At 45.1% G+C, this 18,995-nt stretch overlaps 1 protein-coding gene across 1 annotated transcript in view; it reads right to left on the bottom strand.

Moving 5' to 3' along the window:
• PRAG1 (PEAK1 related, kinase-activating pseudokinase 1) overlaps positions 1 to 18,727 on the bottom strand; it is a 59,403-nt gene extending 40,676 nt beyond the window's left edge. Inside the window, exons 1-2 of the mRNA XM_063129030.1 lie at positions 18,607 to 18,727; positions 3,664 to 4,086 (exon numbers count right to left, since the gene is read on the bottom strand). Of these exons, the coding sequence (XP_062985100.1) occupies positions 3,664 to 3,999 (336 nt within the window). The 5' untranslated portion in view covers positions 4,000 to 4,086; positions 18,607 to 18,727. The remainder of the gene's footprint in view (positions 1 to 3,663; positions 4,087 to 18,606) is intronic.
• Positions 18,728 to 18,995: the final 268 nt, after the last annotated feature.

Here is an 18,995-nt window from a genome sequence, read left to right as displayed (position 1 = left end):
CCCAGGTGGAAGCACTGATTAGGTTTCCACTGAAGGATTAGGCTGCCTTGTGGGAAACCACATTCACTGAGATATCCTATGTGCACTCTGAGTGGATGTTTTGAGGGCCTTCAGTTCTGGTGGCTAGGAATTAGGGATGTCACGTGTGCCCAACTGGGTCCAGGGGCATGGCAGACTCCCCTGCGCCCGGCCCCCATTCGCCAAGCCACAGGGCACTTACTAACCTGCTCGCCAAGCGGCCACGCACCTGACAAGTGGGTCCAGCAGCCACCCTCTCCCATAGAAAGCCATCATTTGCATAGAAATGGCGGCTTGGGGATTTCCATAAAAGCAATGTTGCGTAAATGGCTTCTTTTCGGCTGCCAGATATGCAATATTACTTTTATGGAAAACCCCACACCGCCATTTTAAAGCAAATGGTGGCTCGCTATAGGTCTGGGGTGTGTGTGTGAGTGACAGCAGAGGCTCAGCAAGTGCCCGCAGGGACCACACAGAGGTGAGTGCATCCATCACTACTAAGACTGGCTCTTTGCTAGCAGATTTCGGGGGGGGGGGGACTCACACCAGATGCTATGCTACCAGTCTTGGAATTAATGCCATAGTTTGACGTCCTTTCTGTGCAACAGTGATGCTTCCCTCTGTGTCTATAAATCAATGGGGGCTGCATCAGAGAATCCCCGTGATCCTTACTTTCACCATCATGGTGATGTCATTGCCCATATATTGGGTTGTACCCAATGTTAGTGTAACTTAAGTTCAATTCATTTCGATGGGCTTACTCTAAGTAGGACTAATATTGGATAAAACCCAATGACAGAGAGAAGGAGAGATCACTGTTGCACAGGGCTTCTCCGTCCCAAGGGGCAAAGAGTGGTAGTTCCATCCAACATGGCTTGGTTTTTCAAATTTTATTTTTCCGATTTGTTGATGGTTTCATTCTTGGGCTCCTCCTACTGCTGTTTTATGTGTTTTTATCTTGCCCTTCCTCCAAGGAGCTCAGGGTAGAATACATGATTCCCCCCCCATTTCTCAATTTACCCTGACTACACCCCCTTAGGTAAGTGGTCACCCAATGAGTTTCATCACAGAGTTTATGTTTGAACCTAGGCTTTCCCAACTCTAGATTTTAATCAGTAATGGTTCTTGTAGGAGGATTTGTTTATTTATTACCTTTGTACTCCATTCTTCCTGCAGAGACCTTTGAGTAACTTTAACTTTCTAAGAAATGTATCATCTAGCTACTTGTCAGATCCAGGTCACCTTAGATTCAGAGAGCAACTTCAGGCAGTATGATCACATATAATCAATTTGAATATGCGCTCACTTCCCCACTCAGCTGGCAGCACAGGGTCATCATGTTCAAATGTGAAGGAAGAAGCTGTATTGGCAGCTACTTCCTGTGCAGCTATCTGTCACAAGTTTCCTTTGGATATGAGGAAGATGTGCTACCAGTAGTGGTGGGTGATCTCGGGGAGTGCTTGCCCCGCCACTGCTACAACCCGCCTCCACTAACCAGGCCCTCTGAGCCCCTGCCAGGCCCTCCCTGGCTTTGGCCCTTACCCTGCTACGTTAATGGTGGCGGCCATTAACACAGTGGGGGAAAGGGCACGATCCCAGAAGCCAAGGAGGACCCATGCTTGAGCATTCTCGGGGGCTTGTGAGTGCTCAAGCGCGGGTCCGTCTTTGTGCCGGACGCATCCACTAGAGTCCATAAGGGGGCATCCACTTTCCCTGTAGACCTAAGCGGACGCTCACGACATCTCTAGCTACCAGCTGATGATAGCCAATTATCATGTTTACAGCGCATAGTTAAACTATGGAATGTGTCCATAGGGCCCTAGAGTTCCCCATATTGTTGGATAATAAGTGGAGTTGGTCAACATTGGGGTGTTCCATTCTTTACAGAGGCGTTGTGCCTATTCTAATTCAACTCCCCCCAAAAGGATTCTGGGTGTGGGGTGTGGTTCCCTAAGGAATAAAGGCCAGGCTGAAAGACGCTTGGGTGAATCTCACAGCAGCCGAGTTCAGATGGTTTTGATGAAGAGAAAAATGCAAAAGGAAGTTTGCTTGTATCTGTTTTGTTCTCTGATTGCTCATCTACACTAAGTGGGATATTCCACTATTAAAGTGGTATAAAAATGGCTGGAGCCACACTACTGATTTATAGCGGTATTGAAATGCACTGACAACTGTTGGGGCCCATGACACATACTATATACCGCTTTCATACCACTATATCCTGTTTGGTGTGGCTCCTGCCTTTTATATGCTGCTTTCACCCTGCTTTTGTAGTGCAATATCCTGCTTGGTGTAGATGAGGCCTGAGTCTAGGGGGATGTCTATACAGTATGCCTTATTTACTGTGAGATGGCTGCACAGTGGAGCGACATTGGTTATATAACACAGCAGCCAACTCACAGCCACCATGGGGCTTTCCCCCAAAACTGCGTGTTTAAAAAGTCATGGATTTACCGTGACTTTTTCCTTTGCTCTGAGGCCACCACCGTATTTCCTTTGGGCTCATCTACACCAAGCAGGATATTCCACTATGAAAGTAGTATGAAAGTGGTATATAAAAGGCAGGAGCCACACTATGGCCTTAGCTAGACCTAAGGTTTATCTCGGGATCATCCCGGAATCGTCCCTGCCTGCTCCCAGGATATCCTGTGTGTCATTTACATGAACAGGGATGATCCCGGGATAAATCTTAGGTCTAACTAAGGCCTATGTTTACAGCAGTATTGAAGTACACTGCAGGATTTACACTACTGCTTTATACTGGAACTGAAGTGCACTGACAACTGTTGGGGCCCATGACCCATCCACACCAAGCAGGATATAACACGATGAAAGTGGGATGAAAGTTGTATGTGCCAACAGGCCCCAACAGTTATCAGTGCACTTCAATACTGCTATAAAGCAGTAGTGTGGCTCCTGCCTTCTATATACCGCTTTCATAATGGAATATCCTGCTTGGTGTAGATGAGACCTTTGTCGGTGGTGACCTCGCTTCGAGTTCAAGATAGGGTGTTGGAAGGCCAGGCAGAGTGCAAGCTCAAGGGAAGAAGGGGGCTGATGATGAGATGGGGGGAGAAAATGAGCCCAGCAGTAGTTGCTGCCATCAACACCTGACAGGCCTGAATGGAAGGAAGAGGAGCTGATTCGTAGCCCCCCCTTGCGAAAGGTTCCAATTGAAAGGCTGACTGTTTTGTTGTCGCTGATGGGAAAGCACAGGAACGCAGGGCAGTGGGTGGACTTTAATGGCCGGATAACCCACACTCCCCCCTGCCCCATCTAGAGTTAGCAGTTTAGCCTTGCAGCAGCGATTCTGTGGGCTTTTCAACTGCTGCCCTTCCAAAGCAGTGTCGTATAAACACCCCCTATGTGAGCCCACTGCTGCCCAAAAGTTCATGTGACAACAGTTAGACCCTTTGCATTAGAGTAAGCATTTGATGTTTTTCCAGTTCCCCCTAAAATCCAAAAGGATTTTTTGCCAAGGAATGTATCCCGAAATGGTGTCAGCGTGTCTTACGTTACTGATAAGCAGAAGAATGCCAGTTTAGACTCCTGGCATAACAAATACCAGGACTGCTCTGAGGCAAATGCAAATGTCACAGCGGAAGCGACCTTGTAAAACTCGCCACACCCCTCGTCAATTATTACCTGTGGGATATCGGTACTCAGGTTCCCATCCGGCCACACGTCAGCAACATCCGAGTTTATCATCGTCGGCTTAACGGCAATTGTTGGCTTTGAGTAAGGCAAGGGAATTACGCCATCATCCTCCAGAGGCAAATTCTCCGCTTTGGCTCCGATTCCATTAAGATCCCGCAAGAGTGCGCTGCTCCTTCCCAGGTCAGCGGGGGGCGTCTGCAGTTGGTGGAAGTTTCTGGGGCAGAAGCAGTTTTTGCAGGAGCCAGGCTTCCAGATGTGTTCCACAAAATCACTGCACACAGACATTTTCAAGGCCGCCGGCTTCACTTCGAGTGCTCTCTGCATCTTGCGTATTGAGCTTCGCTGTTCATTTTGCACTAGTCCTCTCTGTGGCTGCTCTTAACAACTGGGCTCACCCTGTAGCCGAGCTATCTGAAAAGGAAGGACGTGGCACGGCTATTAATTATGCCATTCTTCAAACTTTCTGAGTTCCCTGCAGTCCCTCCAAACTTACCCTACATCAGGCACAAGCAACAGAAGAGTTTGTTTTACACCTATGCGCGCGTGTTAGGAATCGCTAGTCCGTTCCACGACACGTACACGACTGTTTAAGCATGTATCTGTCGTTCACACTACGCGGGTTTGCTGCAGGAAATAACGCTGTATGCATTTGTGGCGCTGTCCTTCTGTACATCTTGTGGTTGCATAGGTAGGGTGACCATATGAAAAGAAGGACAGGGCTCCTGTATCTTTAACAGTTGCATTGAAAAGGGAATTTCTGCAGGTGTCATTTGTATATATGGGGAACCTGGTGAAATTCCCCTCTTCATCACAATAGTTAAAGGTGCAGGAGCTATACTAGAGTGACCAGATTTAAAAGAGGGCAGGGCACCTGCACCTTTAACTGATGAAGAGGGGAATTTCACCAGGTTCCTCATATATACAAATGACACTTGCTGAAATTAAATTCCCTTTTCTATGCAACTGTTAAAGATACAGGAGCCCCGTCCTCCTTTTCATAGGGTCACCCTATGCATATGGATCTATGGATCAGGAGGAACAGATATTAAAGATTATTGTAGCATGACCGCTTTCCCAGTCCCATCGGCCCAGTCACACACACACACACCCTCTCTTGCCTAGCAACAGGGCCCAGCTGGGTGCGCTAGGCATAGCTGAATAATTCCTTCTTTTAGTTTCGTGAACATACAAAGCCCATTGTCAATCAGGTGATAAGTTTCATATCCCCAGGGGTGGGGGGGCTCCCCAAGGAAATATTTCATTCTATGACCTGGTGACACCGCCTTTGTAAATATAGTAGAAAAGTAAATAGCATTCAGGAACGGGTTGGGCGTCTGAAGAAATAGTTTTTGAATGAATCAAACAAGAACTTGTCCAGCGTAAAGTATCATTGCCACAAAAGGAAGCCAGTTTTCTCTATGGGTTAAAACACTGAGCAACAATCAGGCAAAGCACTAAGGAACAATACAGGCGCACACTGACACACACACACACACACAGAGACCCCTCCGCACACACCTCTACCAACTCCCCTATTACAGCCAACACTGACTCTTAAACACTCATTTAACATAGGATGGATAAAGATCAAGAATAACAAACTGAATTATTAAAATTGAAATGAACATATGATAAAGATTTTGGTTTAAAATGAATATGAATTGAATGTAAACATGTTACAGCCTCCAAAAGTGAACCCATGACGCTCTATCAAACATACTGAGTAAAAACTCACTTTTCTCTATAAAAGAACAAACCAATAGGTAAATACCTGACTTTTGAAGACAAGCAATGTAGATTTTTTTATTTATTTAATTTATTTCTAGTATTAATTTAACTGAAAACAGCTGAGATGATATACAGCAAATTAACGTCCCCCACAACTTCAATTCCACAATAATAACACAAATATTAGAATCTCATAATCCTTAGATCAGGCTTCCTCAACCTGGTGCCCTCCAGATGTTTGGACTACAGGTCCCAGCATTCCTGACCATTGGCCATACTGGCTGATGGGAGTTGATGTCCAAAATATCTGGAAAGCATCAGATTGGGGAAGGCTGTCTTAGACAAACAGAATAATCTATGTGACACAAGAAGGTAATATATTAATGTGGCAAATTGTGAAAATATAAAACTCTTATCAACTCAGAGCATTTACTTTCCACCTTATGAATCATAGAATAGCAGAGTTGGAAGGGTCCTACAAGGCCATCAAGTCCAACCCCCTGCTCAATGCAGGAATCCACCCTAAAGCATCCCTGACAGATGGTTGTCCAGCTGCCTCTTGAAGGCCTCTAGTGTGGGAGAGCCCACGACCTCCCTAGGGAATTGCTTCCATTGTCATACTGCTCTAACAGTCAGTTCTCTGCTCTGACCACCAGCCCTGGCTGGAGCACTTGGCCTTATAACATTTCTTGAATTTCCATCTGGCTCTTCTTCCAAGAAGCTCTGGGTATGGGAAGTTCCACAGGTACACAGCTACCATTGGTGGTGTTCCCACCAGCAGTAGCAAGAGTAAGGCCCCGAAATGGGGGTGTTCTGGGGGCTAGGGTGGATCACTGGATCCAAAGCAGTTCCACCCCCCACAAAAGGGATATTTTATCCTGGCTCCACCTCCATTCCTTCAAGTGGGAGGAATACGAAATTAAAACATCTGCAACTGCCTTGGCCAGAGCCAGCCAGCAGGACTTGGGATGAGGTGGTAGACCTGCCACTTCACTCTTCCCCAACCCCACTTGTGATTGCACTGTAAGTGATCTTGCTTAGTGTTCTTGCATGTGTACAAAGGGAGCCGAACAGAAATCCATTAATTTCTAACTGTCCCCATTGTCTCCAAGTCTATGAATTTGTAGTCAATGTACGGAAATCTTAAATGCAACCAGATGGAAAAAGAATTAATAACGAACCTGTTAACAGCTGCAAGGTTAATGATATCCAGAAATTGGATGGTTCAAGGAGATTATGATATAGAAAATTGGTATAAAGAAATATGGGATATTGCTATAAATGATAAATTAACATGTAATATTAGATTTAGAAGGGGAATAACAAAAAAACAATGATTTTGAAGAGATATGGAAATTGTTCCTAGAACATGTATTGTCAAAAGGGAGAGGAAGAACACCGCCAGAAGACTCAATGCAATTTTGGAAACTAGAATAAGATCCCGAGGGTGGGGGGCACTTATTAATGTGAGTTAGTTTAAGAAGTAGAATGTATAGCTAAGAAATGAAGAGGAATGTTATTGTTATGTATGTATATGATTTATTATGTGTTGTTAAATAAAAAGATAAATAAATAAAAATAAAATAAAAAAATAACAACACATATGGGCTGCATGACCAAAAATTTTGCATTATTGTCTTAGATATTACAAAGGCTCTCTGTAACAAAGGCTCTCTGAAATTGCAAGCCTAATTGCCTAAATTGTTCAGGAAAAAAAAAATGAATTACAAAACCAGTACATTGATTTTACAGCCTTTGGTAATTCGCTATGATGCCTTTAACGATCATTTCACAGATAAAATCTCTCCGATAAGAGGCAACTTAGATGCCGTCATTATAGCAGAAGCTGACAATGGAGTGTCCAGCAACTCCGTGAGTAGGATTACACTCGATCAGTTTCAGTTGGTGACTACTGAGGACGAGAACAAGCTGCTTGGACGAGTGAGGAGGACAACTTGCCCTTTCGATCCCTGTCCTTCATGGCTGGTCGTCCAGGGAGGAGATGCAGTTAGACAACAACTACAGTATATTATTAATGCATCTCTCAGGGAGGGGAGTTTTCCATCATGCTTAAAAGAGGTGGTAGTATGGCCACTTCTAAAAAAGCCCTTCCTGGACCTTAATAATTACAGACCAGTATCAAATCTTCCATTTTTGGGAAAAGTGATTGAGAGGGCAGTTGCCTTCCAACTCCAAGCAGTCTTGGATGATACAGATTTTCTAGACCCATTTCAAACCGGCTTCAGAGCAGGAAACGGAGTTGAGACTGCTATGGTCGCCTTAGTGGATGATCTTCGCAAGAGTATTGACAGGGGGAGTGTGTCCCTGCTGGTGCTTTTGGACCTCTCAGTGGCTTTCGATACCATCAACCATGGTATCCTCCTGGAACGCCAGCGGGGATTTGGAATCGGGGGCACTGTGCTCCAGTGGTTCTGGTCCTACCTCTTGAGTAGGTTCCAGATGGTGATACTTGGGGATAACTGCTCCTCAAAGAAGGAGCTGCTGTGTGGCGTACCGCAAGGCGCCATCGTATCACCAATGCTATTCAACATCTACATGAAACCGCTGGCAAGATCATCTGGAGGCATGGGGCTGGGTGCTACCAGTATGCTGACGACACCCAAATATATTTCTCTATGCCTTAGACAACAGCGTCAGCTAAGGATAGCGTGTCTCTTCTGAATGAATGCTTAGAAGCAGTAATGGGCTGGATGAATTGAATCTAGACAAGACAGAGGTGCTTACTGTCAAATGCTGCAACCTGGGTTTGGAGGTGTGTCAACCAGTTCTGGATGGGGTTGCACTCCTCCTGAAAGATTGTGTTTGCAGCTTGGGGGGTGCTTCTGGATCTGTCGCTCCAAATGACAGCTCAGATAGATGCGATGGCCAGGAGTGCCTACTATCAGCTTCGGCTGATACGCCAGCTGCACCCCTTCCTAGAGTTGGAAGACCTAAAGAAGGTAGTGCACGTGCTGGTAACTTCAAGGATCGACTTCTGCAATGAAGTCTACATTTGTGCGTAGTCCGGAAACTTCAACTAGTTCAAAATATGGTAGCCAAGTTGGTCACTGGTACACCTGGGGGTGACCATATTACACCAACTTTAAAATCACTTCTTTGGCTGCCAATTAGTTTCCGGGCTAAGTATAAAGTGTTGGTTTTTACCTTTAAAGCCCTACATGGTTTGGGCCCAGGTTACCTGCAGGATCGCCTTCTCCCGTACAATCCGCCCCGCACACTCAGGTCCTCTGGGAAGGGTTTAGTCCAGTCAGCCACAATTAGGCTGGCAACTGTTACCCAAAGGACCTTTTCTTCTTCTGCCCCCAGACTGTGGAATGGCCTGCCGGAGGAGAATCGTTAGCTTAAAGCTCTCTCTGAGTTTAAGACAGCCATAAAGACTAGTCTCTTCCAGCAGGCCTACCCAGATGAATTTTAAACCTAAGAATTTAAGATGCTGTGATTGTTATTTTAATATTGTATTGTTTTTATATGCTCTTTTAACTAATTTTATGTATTATATTGTGTTTGGTGTTGTTCCTCGCCTCGATCCAGAGGGAGAGGCGGATAATAAATATTATTATTATTATTATTATTATTATTGATTTAAATACGATTTGAGCCTCCCCAAAGGAAGGGAAGAGTGGAGCATAATATATAAATAAGAAATCAATGTGATGCAGTACAAGGAACTATTTTTTTAACAATTTATTTAATCATACAACTCTTGGAACTAGACAGCAGCTAGAGCAGGCCAATAATATTTTATTTCTTCTTTCACCCACATCATTCTGAATTCAAGAAATCATTCTATGGAAAATGCTTGTTTTTACTTGAGCTGATTTTTCAATTTAATATGTGCTGGGTGACTTCCAGACACAATAAAGAAAGGGAAAAGCTACAATTATAATTAAGAAGTGGGCATTACAGAGCCGCAGTTATTTAATTATTGTATTTTACGAAGATCTCTGAAAATATCTTTGTTTGCTTTCCCTCCCTCCAAATCCCCCGACCCAATTAGACTCTTGGTTCATGGTCCAACAGTTAATTGTCTTAGATCCCCGAATGCCTGTGCCCCAGCAGGGTCAAAATTCTCTTTTCATACTAATAATTGGATCAGAAGAAGACAAAAAAATTTATAATGGAAAATGTTAATTGCCCTCATTTTAAAAAGTAGCCACACTGCTAATCATAAAACCATATGATGATTAACTGGAAAATGCCTTGTTACTACTACACAAAGAAAGAGAAGGGGTCAACAAAGGTAATTAACATCTGAAACGCTGAACTGAATTATCAAAGATATGACAGCTGTAACACAGAGAGATATCCAGACAGATAACTATCTATTTAGAATTAATCCCACTAATTAGCACACTTATTCTGGAGTAAGTAGCCTAGAACTTGAGGTCTGAGGTTTCTATTTGTAAATAGTTTTAAGAATATGGACCACTCTTCCAAGAATAGAACATAATCAACTAAGGATCTAAAGTACTTCCGAAATTTCTACTCTATGGCCGGGTTTGCACATAATGCTAAACTCATGGTTTAGTTACCCATGGTTTGTTACCCAACCCAAGGTTTGTGTGGCAGATGCTCAAACACATTGTGTTTTTTTCTCCCTCAATTCCTGGGTTGTTTGTTTCTCTCCTCATTTGCTTGCTCCCTCCCTATACCCCAAATGCCTTTGTGGTGATAATTACTGGCATGCAGAGTGGCTGGTTGAATAATTCAGAGTGGCTGGTTGAATAAGTCACCATTCTGGTTTTGCACATAACAACAACCCATGAGTTTAAACCAGCCAGCGTTTCCAAACAATAACAAGCCATGGGTTCTCTTTCTGGGTTGTTCCTGATTAACCAACCATAGTTTGTTAACATGGGCGTGTTCACACAACACAACAATCCAGAATTCAACAACCCATATCATGGGTTAGAGTTATGTGCAAACCAGGCCAATATCACAGTGGGAAGAAGGTAGTTTGAAGTAGAATGGCAAGGATTTATGACTCTCATTTGTTTAACAATAACAACAACAAAATAACTCCCCGCCACAAAAATCATAATAATTATACTGCTGAAATGAAGAAAACTGGGGTGGGTGACCAGGACAGATTTTTGTGTGGAAAGACTATGAACTCAGTTCAGCTCTGATACTCAGAAACATTCCTCGGCTGATGAGTATTTAATTTAGTGGATGTCTTCTGCACCTGGCTCTGTGGGGTGGATCTCAGGGTAAAATTCAAAGCAGATCCCACGATCCTGAAGCCTAGTCTTTCTTTCTACATACTTCCTGGTGTGTACAAAAACGTCCATTAATTCAGCAGCATGGACATTGCATGTTCATTGTGACTAGCTCACACAAACAATATTCTCCAGGGAACTGAGCACAGGAGGAACTGGCCCTGTGTGTCTGCAGTAGAAGTTGGTTGTGCATAGCGCTAGATGATTGGAACATGTGATGGCATGAAAGCACCCCTCCTTCCGCAGCAGTTTTTCAACTTGCCTGTGTGTGAGTGTTTAAATATGGTGCTGAATTAACTTTAAGTTGTGTGAACATATGAGCGGAAGCAGAGGGGAAGTGGGAAAACGGATGACTAAATTAGTGTTTGATTCGCTGATTCATACACAATGTCATTTACATTGTGAAGAAAGAAGGAAGCCAAGATCACCCTGCAGGAGAGAAAAAAATACAGTGACTCCTGATTTTTGGGTAATTTTGTACATGCTCTGAAATAACACCATATGGCAGCAGTGTTAAAAGTGTGTGAGACTAAGGTCTTTGCTAGACCTGCAGGCTTATGCCGGCAGGGAGGCGGGGCCGAGGCGCGCTAAAGTTAGCGCGCCTCACCCAGGGTTCCAGACGTCTGACGCGCAGGGACGTCGGATCCCTGTGGCGTCCGCCATTTTTTTTTTGCTTTTAAAGGGGCCGGGTGCGGCCCGAAGACGGCAGGGAGGGTAGGTGGTTTTTTTTACCGGGGGGGGGGGGGAAGGATGGCAGGGTGGGTGGCAAGGGGTGAGGGCGGGTGAGATCGCGCCGCGCGCTGCCCGAGCAAGCAGCCGAGCGGCGCTTGCCCGGGCAATGCCTGGCATGGGGCGGCATTGCCCGGGCAAGTGCTGCTCGGCTGCTTGCTCGGGCGGCGGCGGCGCACGGCACGATCTCACCCGCCCTCACCCCTTGCCACCCACCCTGCCATCCTTCCCCCTCCCCTCTCTTCCCCCCCCCCCGGCCGATGGGCACAGCGCTTGTATGAGCGCTGTGCCAGGTCCGTGGCTTTTCGTGGCTCCTCGAAAGCTGGGGAAAAGGCACGCCATAAGCGCATTCGCTTATGGCGAGTTAGACCAGGCCTCAGCGCGGCCTGCCGCCGGATTCCCCTGTGTGTCATCTGGACGCACAGCAGGGAAACCGGGTCAGAAGCCGCGCTAAGGCCTCGTCTAGTAACACCCTAAAATATATAGAAAGTTAACATCCAGAAGATAAAGGAAGAACCTAAACAAGCAAGAGCTATCAATCCAATCCATTAGGTTTTGAAACACTAACTAAAGGTAAAATCCTATGCATGTTTAGACAGAAAAAAAGACCCACAACTCTCAGCACTCCCTCTCCGCAGCATTGAAAATAAATCTACAGAAATTACTAGCCCATAGAAGCTTTTATCAGACCACCCACTCATGTTAGTCATTTGTAGCTGAAACAGGAAAAAGGACTTTAAAAATAAATAAATTCCCTGCCTAGTTGCTGGGGGCAATTGTTACTCACCACAGGTAACCAGTACAGTGGCTATTTACTCTGCCAGATTTATTGGTACTATATAGCGCTAATGATTTTCTAACCACGCATGCTGCATGCTAAGTGATTTGTCTTCCATATATCAGATCCTGGACGTTTACATCAGTTCTGTAGTCACTGTCATACTGCTGCAATGCCAACATAACGTATACTGCTTTGTCATAGCTGCTGGGTTTTATCTATGATGTTTGTACATAATTGAAATATTCACCAAATCTTAGGCAATTAACTACTTGTGCAGGAGGCCAGGCTGCCAATATAAGAAGCAGCAGCAAATTCATAAGTAGCTTTTGTTAAGTGCGCCAATCGCTACACGGACATTACTTCAGTGTTCATAACAACCACACTGTATGTTTGGCCAGCATTATGCTCTGCATGACAGATGTAGTTCTGTGGTTAAGAGGCAGTGGCTTGCCTAAGGCTACATAGTGGGCACATGAGTCAGTTGAGTTTTAAGTGAAGTGAGGACCTTGGCTCACCCATGAACAAACTGGCCTGAGTTGTACATAACACTAATTCATGGCTTGTTTAACCCATGAATTGGCAAGGCCATGCGTTAAAACTCTTGGTTGTTTGTCCAACCCAGAGTTTTGGGTTTGTATGTCGCAACAAGCAATCCAGTTCCTGGGCTGTTGATGAAACAAGACGCAAAGCAGCAGTAGCAAGTGGGCAGGAGGCAGTGTACTCGCTTGCTCCTGTGTGGCCTCAACAACCCATGGATGTCGTTGTATGTGAACTAGGCCACTGTGTAGCCTTAGGAAAGGCACATCTCTCACCCGTAGTCCTCTTCCTCAATCTATAACACTGGCCTTGCAATACAGGGTTGTTTCAAGGAAGTCTATTTATGTGAAGTGCTTCAAGCACTAAAAATTAATATATGGATAACAAGTGGGAACTGCAAAAAGGTGTTGCAGTGCGTGCAGTGCTTCTGTTCAGGGTTCCAGCCAAGCAGCCACAATCTGTTCCAGGATTATCCCTTCCATTCTGCTCTCACCCACCCACCCATCTTCCATAGAATCATAGAATAGCAGAGTTGGAAGGGAACTACAAGGCCATCGAGTCCAACCCCCTGCTCAATGCAGGAATCCACTCTAAAGCATCCCTGACAGAAGGTTGTTCAGCTGCCTCTTGAATGCCTCTAGAGTGGGAGAGCCCACCACCTCCCTAGGTAACTGGTTGCATTGTCGTACTGCTCTAACAGTCAGGAAGTTTTTCCTGATGTCCAGCCGGAATCTGGGCTTCCTTTAACTTGAGCCCGTTATTCCGTATCCTGCACTCTGGGAGGATTGAGAAGAGATCCTGGCCCTCCTCGGTGTGACAACCTTTTAAGTATTTGTTATCATGTCTCCCCTCAATCTTCTCCCACAACACTGTGTCAGCATTCCATGGCCACTGAACACGATTATGGGTGGGCAGGATGGGGGGGAGTCCCCTCCAGGATTCCCCCCCAGAAAAATATGTTTTGCACTTCTGCAAATGTTGGGGCTCCCCCAAGCCTACTGATACCTGCCTCTTGTGCATGGGTGGTGCCATTTTGGCCACATAAGGCTCCACGCTCAGAGAACGAATGTTATTAGCATGTAGAATGTTCTCTATCAATCAATCTGTTTCTTTATCAAGCCTTGTTATCCATAAAACTAGGGCTTCCATGCACCCATCACTTGATTTCTCACAGATGAATTGGAATATATGATGATATGCTATGAAAGCATCTGACAGAGGTGTTAGTTCTGCTGTGGCAAATTCGCACGCACAAATCACCTGATGTTGAATTCGTTAAGGTTGCAATCCTACACACCCCTGGGAGTACAATCCCATTGAACTCCATGAGTCTTACTTTTGAGTAAGCGTGTATAGGATTGGACTGTAAATGATGAATATGTATGTATGAGCGGTCCCCATATGTTTGCTTATATACTGTATATTTTTTATCCCATTCTCCAGGCAATTTTTGTCTCTCAAAGAGGCCTGCATCAATAATAATCTACCATCATGCTTATAAACTAAAGGAGACACAGAAGGGAGGGGAAAAGATAGAGGGAGCAGATCAATTGTTCAAGGCCAGGCCTAAGTCTGCTTTAAACTTTTAAAGCTTTTAGATTCTGTTTTTATCATGACCTGCATTTTAGAGTTTTAATTTTTGAGAACCACCCACAGAGCTTTGGCTATTGGGTGGTATAGAAATGCAATAAATAAATCAGTGACCTATAAGCGGATATTTAGATCTAGTGTGGGCCAGGCTAACTTTCCTTTCCTGGTGTTCTTGCCTGAATAGCAATTGAAAGCTCTTGTTCCTTTGGCTGACCAATGTTTCCACCACCACCCCGTACTTCTGCAGCCCCAAAGCTGCAGGCAGCTGTGACAGAGCGTTCTTTCTGGCAGGGGGTTGGCCCTGCCATGGCTCCTTCTCTGGCCCATGGGTGGTCCCCCTTGGCTTGATGCCATTCCTGGGAAGCAGAGGGTGCAGCCCCAGGTGCCCCGGCTGATGGCAGAAGCCAGAGCGTGCTTCCCTTCTGTTCTCCAGCCCCAGGGCAACTAACATTTATAGATTTCTGTTCTTAAACCACTGCTGATTTAAATCCCATATCAGTTTCCCCCCCACTATCGAGGTCAGGCTACCTGACCTTTAATTACTGGGATCATCTTGCCTTCTATCATGGAATTCCTTTCAAGACGTGTTAAAAATAGCATCAAAAGGCCAGAGATTATCCTAGGCTGCTTTCTTACAACTCATATTATCCAGGCCTATTAATTTTAAGACATTTGTTTCTAGCACATGCAATTCAATGTTTTTGGAACCTCCATTTGCAATATCAATATACCACTGAAGTCAACGGCCAGGTTTTTCGATGGTTTTAATTAATCTGGATTCTCATCCTCGGAAAAATCCTTTTCTTCCAAATGCGGAACAAGAATATTAACTCGGGATAGGAACATGGAGTTGGATCCAGAGGAAGTTAGGCATGTTTGGGTTAGCTATTAGGTTAGCTATTAGAAATTTGTCCCATTGATTTCACACACAAAAACTTTGGACCCAGCCCATGGGAAACCCCAGTGCAGGATTGCACTGCTGGCTCAAATCAAGTCCCATCTGTTTCAGTTTCCAGTTTCTAGCAGTGGCCAGCCAGGTGCCTTTAAGCCAAAGGTGGGCAATTTGTGGCCCTCCAGATGTTTTGGCCTACAAGTTTCCCACCTCTCTCTAAGCACTAAAAAAAACCCCCAGGACATTCATTCTCTGATTGTCCTCAGCATGTAGCACACATAGTTACACTGCTTTCGACATGGGTGGTTTCATTTTGTTATGATGGCTAATAACTATTAAACACTTCTGTCTTGTATGCATCATTAAGTATTTTATCACCTTTGCGGTAACAATCCTGTTCAAAGTTTCATTGCGACTTTAACTTTCCTGATTGTCCATAATTCCATCAGCTATAAATCATTCTTAAGAGACCCAGAGAAAATTAGTAATTTTCTACACTGACAGCACAGTTTCTGATTGCTCATTGCCTCCACCAGTGTTAATGTTACTTTTCGTGGCCAACTTGCATTTTAACTGGCATCAACTTTGTGCCAAATATGCATAATCAGGCTATTTTGGAGCTGCAAATATAATCAAAACCATACTTTATATTTAAATTTATGCTTAGTTGTAATATATGGATTATACAATGGATAATAATGAAATGGAGATGGAAGTTACATTTTTTGCTTCTGCGGTTTCATTAAAATTTGCATACTGTAGAAAACAGAATCTTGAATCATCTGGAAGCTTTAAAAACCCCAAGTTTAGAATGTTCTGTAACCCACCTATGTTGGCTACACACAAAAAAGAATATTGGCACCTACACTCCAAATGTCAGCATGGAACAGTGACATCTTACAAGTAAATGATCCACTAATATTGCAGGTTCCAAACTAGGAGACAATCCCCAGTTCTTCTGTAGAAGCTCAACTCAAGTGAATGGATCTGTGCAAACGCACAGCTGCTCCCTTTCATCTCAATGGGGCCAGCAGCACAGGAAAACTTCCCAGAGGATTGTGCTTAAGGGCCATTGCCTACTTAAATGGCTCTACCCTGCTAGACTGGGCAATGTGACAGGGCAATAGCAACTGGAATCCATGAGTTCTGCCTGAGAGTGCGGAGCCAGCAGATTTCAGTGTCATGTATGGCACCCACAATTCACCGTCAAGGAATGTCAGTCAACAAAAATATAACACATTTTTTGTCAATGTAAATAATTTACAGGGATCCCATATACGTGACATTTTTTTATTGTTAAGTACCATAGGGCAAAGCAAAACAAACACACACATGCCCATAGATTTCTAAGGGACTTCAGCAGGACCAACTTTCTCTGGTTCAGTCAGTGCCGGAGTGCAGAAAATTAAATCCCAGAATCCAAATGCAACTAACAGCTGAATCCTAAGTATATGGGTCACCATCCAGCCAAAGTAAGAAGGCCCATTCATTTCAATGGGAGAAATTTAAGCACAACTCTCAAACCGAAATCAACAGAAACTAAATATGCTTGGCTTTGGATGGTGCATGGCCAGGGATGAAGATAGCCATAGTGGGCACTGAGAGAATTTATTGGGATTAGTATGCCTACTTCAAAACACTGTGTTTAAAATCTGATTGTGGCACAAGATTACAGAATTTGTGATTCTCCAGCCCAGATGCAGCTCACTAGGCATACTCTGTGGCCTGCCAGGTACTTCCACTTTTGCAGTCCTAGGTAGGTAGCAAAAAGAGATTGATCAAGTCCCTATTTAGCCACCATACATGAAAGCCATACAAGGTGTAAAGGGCCCAGTGTGGGTAGATGAAACCTTGATAATTTAGTTTTTAAACAATTAATATACACTTGCTTACAATTAACTGGAAATCTGGACAGACTTACAAATGAGCATGCAACATTTTTATTGACCTTTTTAATAGCGTTACCTGCCTGTGTTAATAATTTCTTTATGGCCCAAAAGGAATCAAGAAACAACTTTTGTGAAGTTCTGCCTTTGATATTCATAGAGGTACCAGAAAGTGTTCTGATATCAGAGATATTAAGGCTGCAATCTTCTGCATTCTTACCTGGGAGCTAGCCCAATAAACTTACTGGAACTTACTTCCAAGGAAAGAGGCATACATTCCACCTACAGCACTGAAATGTTAGCAGCTATTTTAAGCACAACTAGACACATTTTTTCAGGAAAATAAGAACTTTAAAATGACAATGGTAAGGGTAAGAATCCAAATAATTATTAGATATATACTGCAATCCAGCAACAGGCAGAAGAAAAAGGGACTGAAATCTTGCCAAGTTTTTAGAAAATATGGAATAAGGTTCTTTCACTGTATCCAATTACACGCTGGAGATTCACAGCTTTTAAGTAAAATTTGCTCTTGCTTTCGATACAGTTTATTAGGGTATTTAGAGGAATCTGGTTTAAAAAACTCAGGATCTTTGAAATATCAAAGTCCAGTAAGGCATCTGGATAGGGCTATGAGGGTGTGTGTGTGTGTTTGCTTTGTAAGAAGCCATGTGCTTCTTCTGTGAAAATACTAAGATCCCTCCTCACCCAAATTAGACGTCCATAATCGAGCAGCCGATCCGTGTCAGTCTCGTACATTTGAAGTAAGTAAAACTCACAAGAAACGCCCTGTAACTTCTTTTGGTCAACCGTCTGCTGCTGCGGGCGACGTTTAATGAAATGCAACGCATTGTGCTCTGTTCAGTGCAACCCTCTGGAAGTCGAACAAAGAATACCTTTTGCTCTTTTGGGGACGGGGGTGGGGGGAGAGAAACGCTGTTAATGCTCCCAGCGCTAACCTCACAAGAGCACGGAATCAGACTGAACTGATGAACATAACACGTGTGTTAAGGCTACGAGGAAACGTCTAAGCTAGAGCAAACCTGGATCTCATAGCGGGATCTTTAGAAAGTGACACTCGTGCTACCGATTGCGTTTCACATCAACTGTGCTTTCAGGGCAAGTGAGTAACGGCGCCCGGCAGTTCCTGCTGTACAAATCTCGTCCCCCGGCTATTCCCACGAGTCCTCGGGCTCGGATGGGAGCCCAGGGGGCAGCCGACCTCCCTCTCCGGCTCGCAGCTCAGCCGCAGGAAAGAAAAGTTTTGCCTCCTGCCTCTCCGCAGCCCGGTTTCGGCGTGCGCCGCTTCGCTACAAAAGGCAGCGCGCAAAGGCGCACACAATGCAACTCGCTGTACCTGCTGGGAATGAATGGGCGCCTGTCGCTGCCTCGCCAACGTCACTTGGGGAAGCAGCCCCCCGCCGATGCCAACGCAGCGAGGGGAAGGGGAAAGTCCGCTTTCCTTTGCGCTGCCGCAGCCCGGTACTCTGCTCCCTCCGCAAGCCAGTATGAATGGAAAAGGCGATGATGGCGAGGAAGGAAACTTACCTCCCCGACGCTCGGCTGCAGCGCCATAAACGGATCGGCCCCGGCAGGCACGAGGGACTTTCTTCCTGCTCCTCCACCGGCTGAGGATCACCAAGCGCCGGGCAAGAGGCAAGGAGCCCGAGCCAGCTCAGGCAGTGTGCGTGTGTGAATGTGTGTGTGCGCGCAAGCGACGGCGGATGGCCCGGCTGCAGGCTCCCGGCGCCAGTTCCTGCTCCTCCTGCCGCCGCCAAATTGACCCTCCTCCTCCTCCCCCGCCCCCCGCTCCGCCCCCTTCTCCCCCCAGGCCCCCACAGCACGGATGCACAACTCGAATCGCTCCGAGGGCCGCTTTTACATTTGATTAACTCCGGGAGAGTCGCTGCGTGCATAGCAGACAAGCGTTTTTGTTG

This window comes from Elgaria multicarinata, chromosome 6 (genome assembly GCF_023053635.1).
Source record: "Elgaria multicarinata webbii isolate HBS135686 ecotype San Diego chromosome 6, rElgMul1.1.pri, whole genome shotgun sequence".
Lineage (NCBI taxonomy): Eukaryota > Metazoa > Chordata > Lepidosauria > Squamata > Anguidae > Elgaria > Elgaria multicarinata.
The sequence above is the reverse complement of the archived record's forward strand: the minus strand, read 5'-3'. Positions and strand labels throughout refer to the sequence as shown.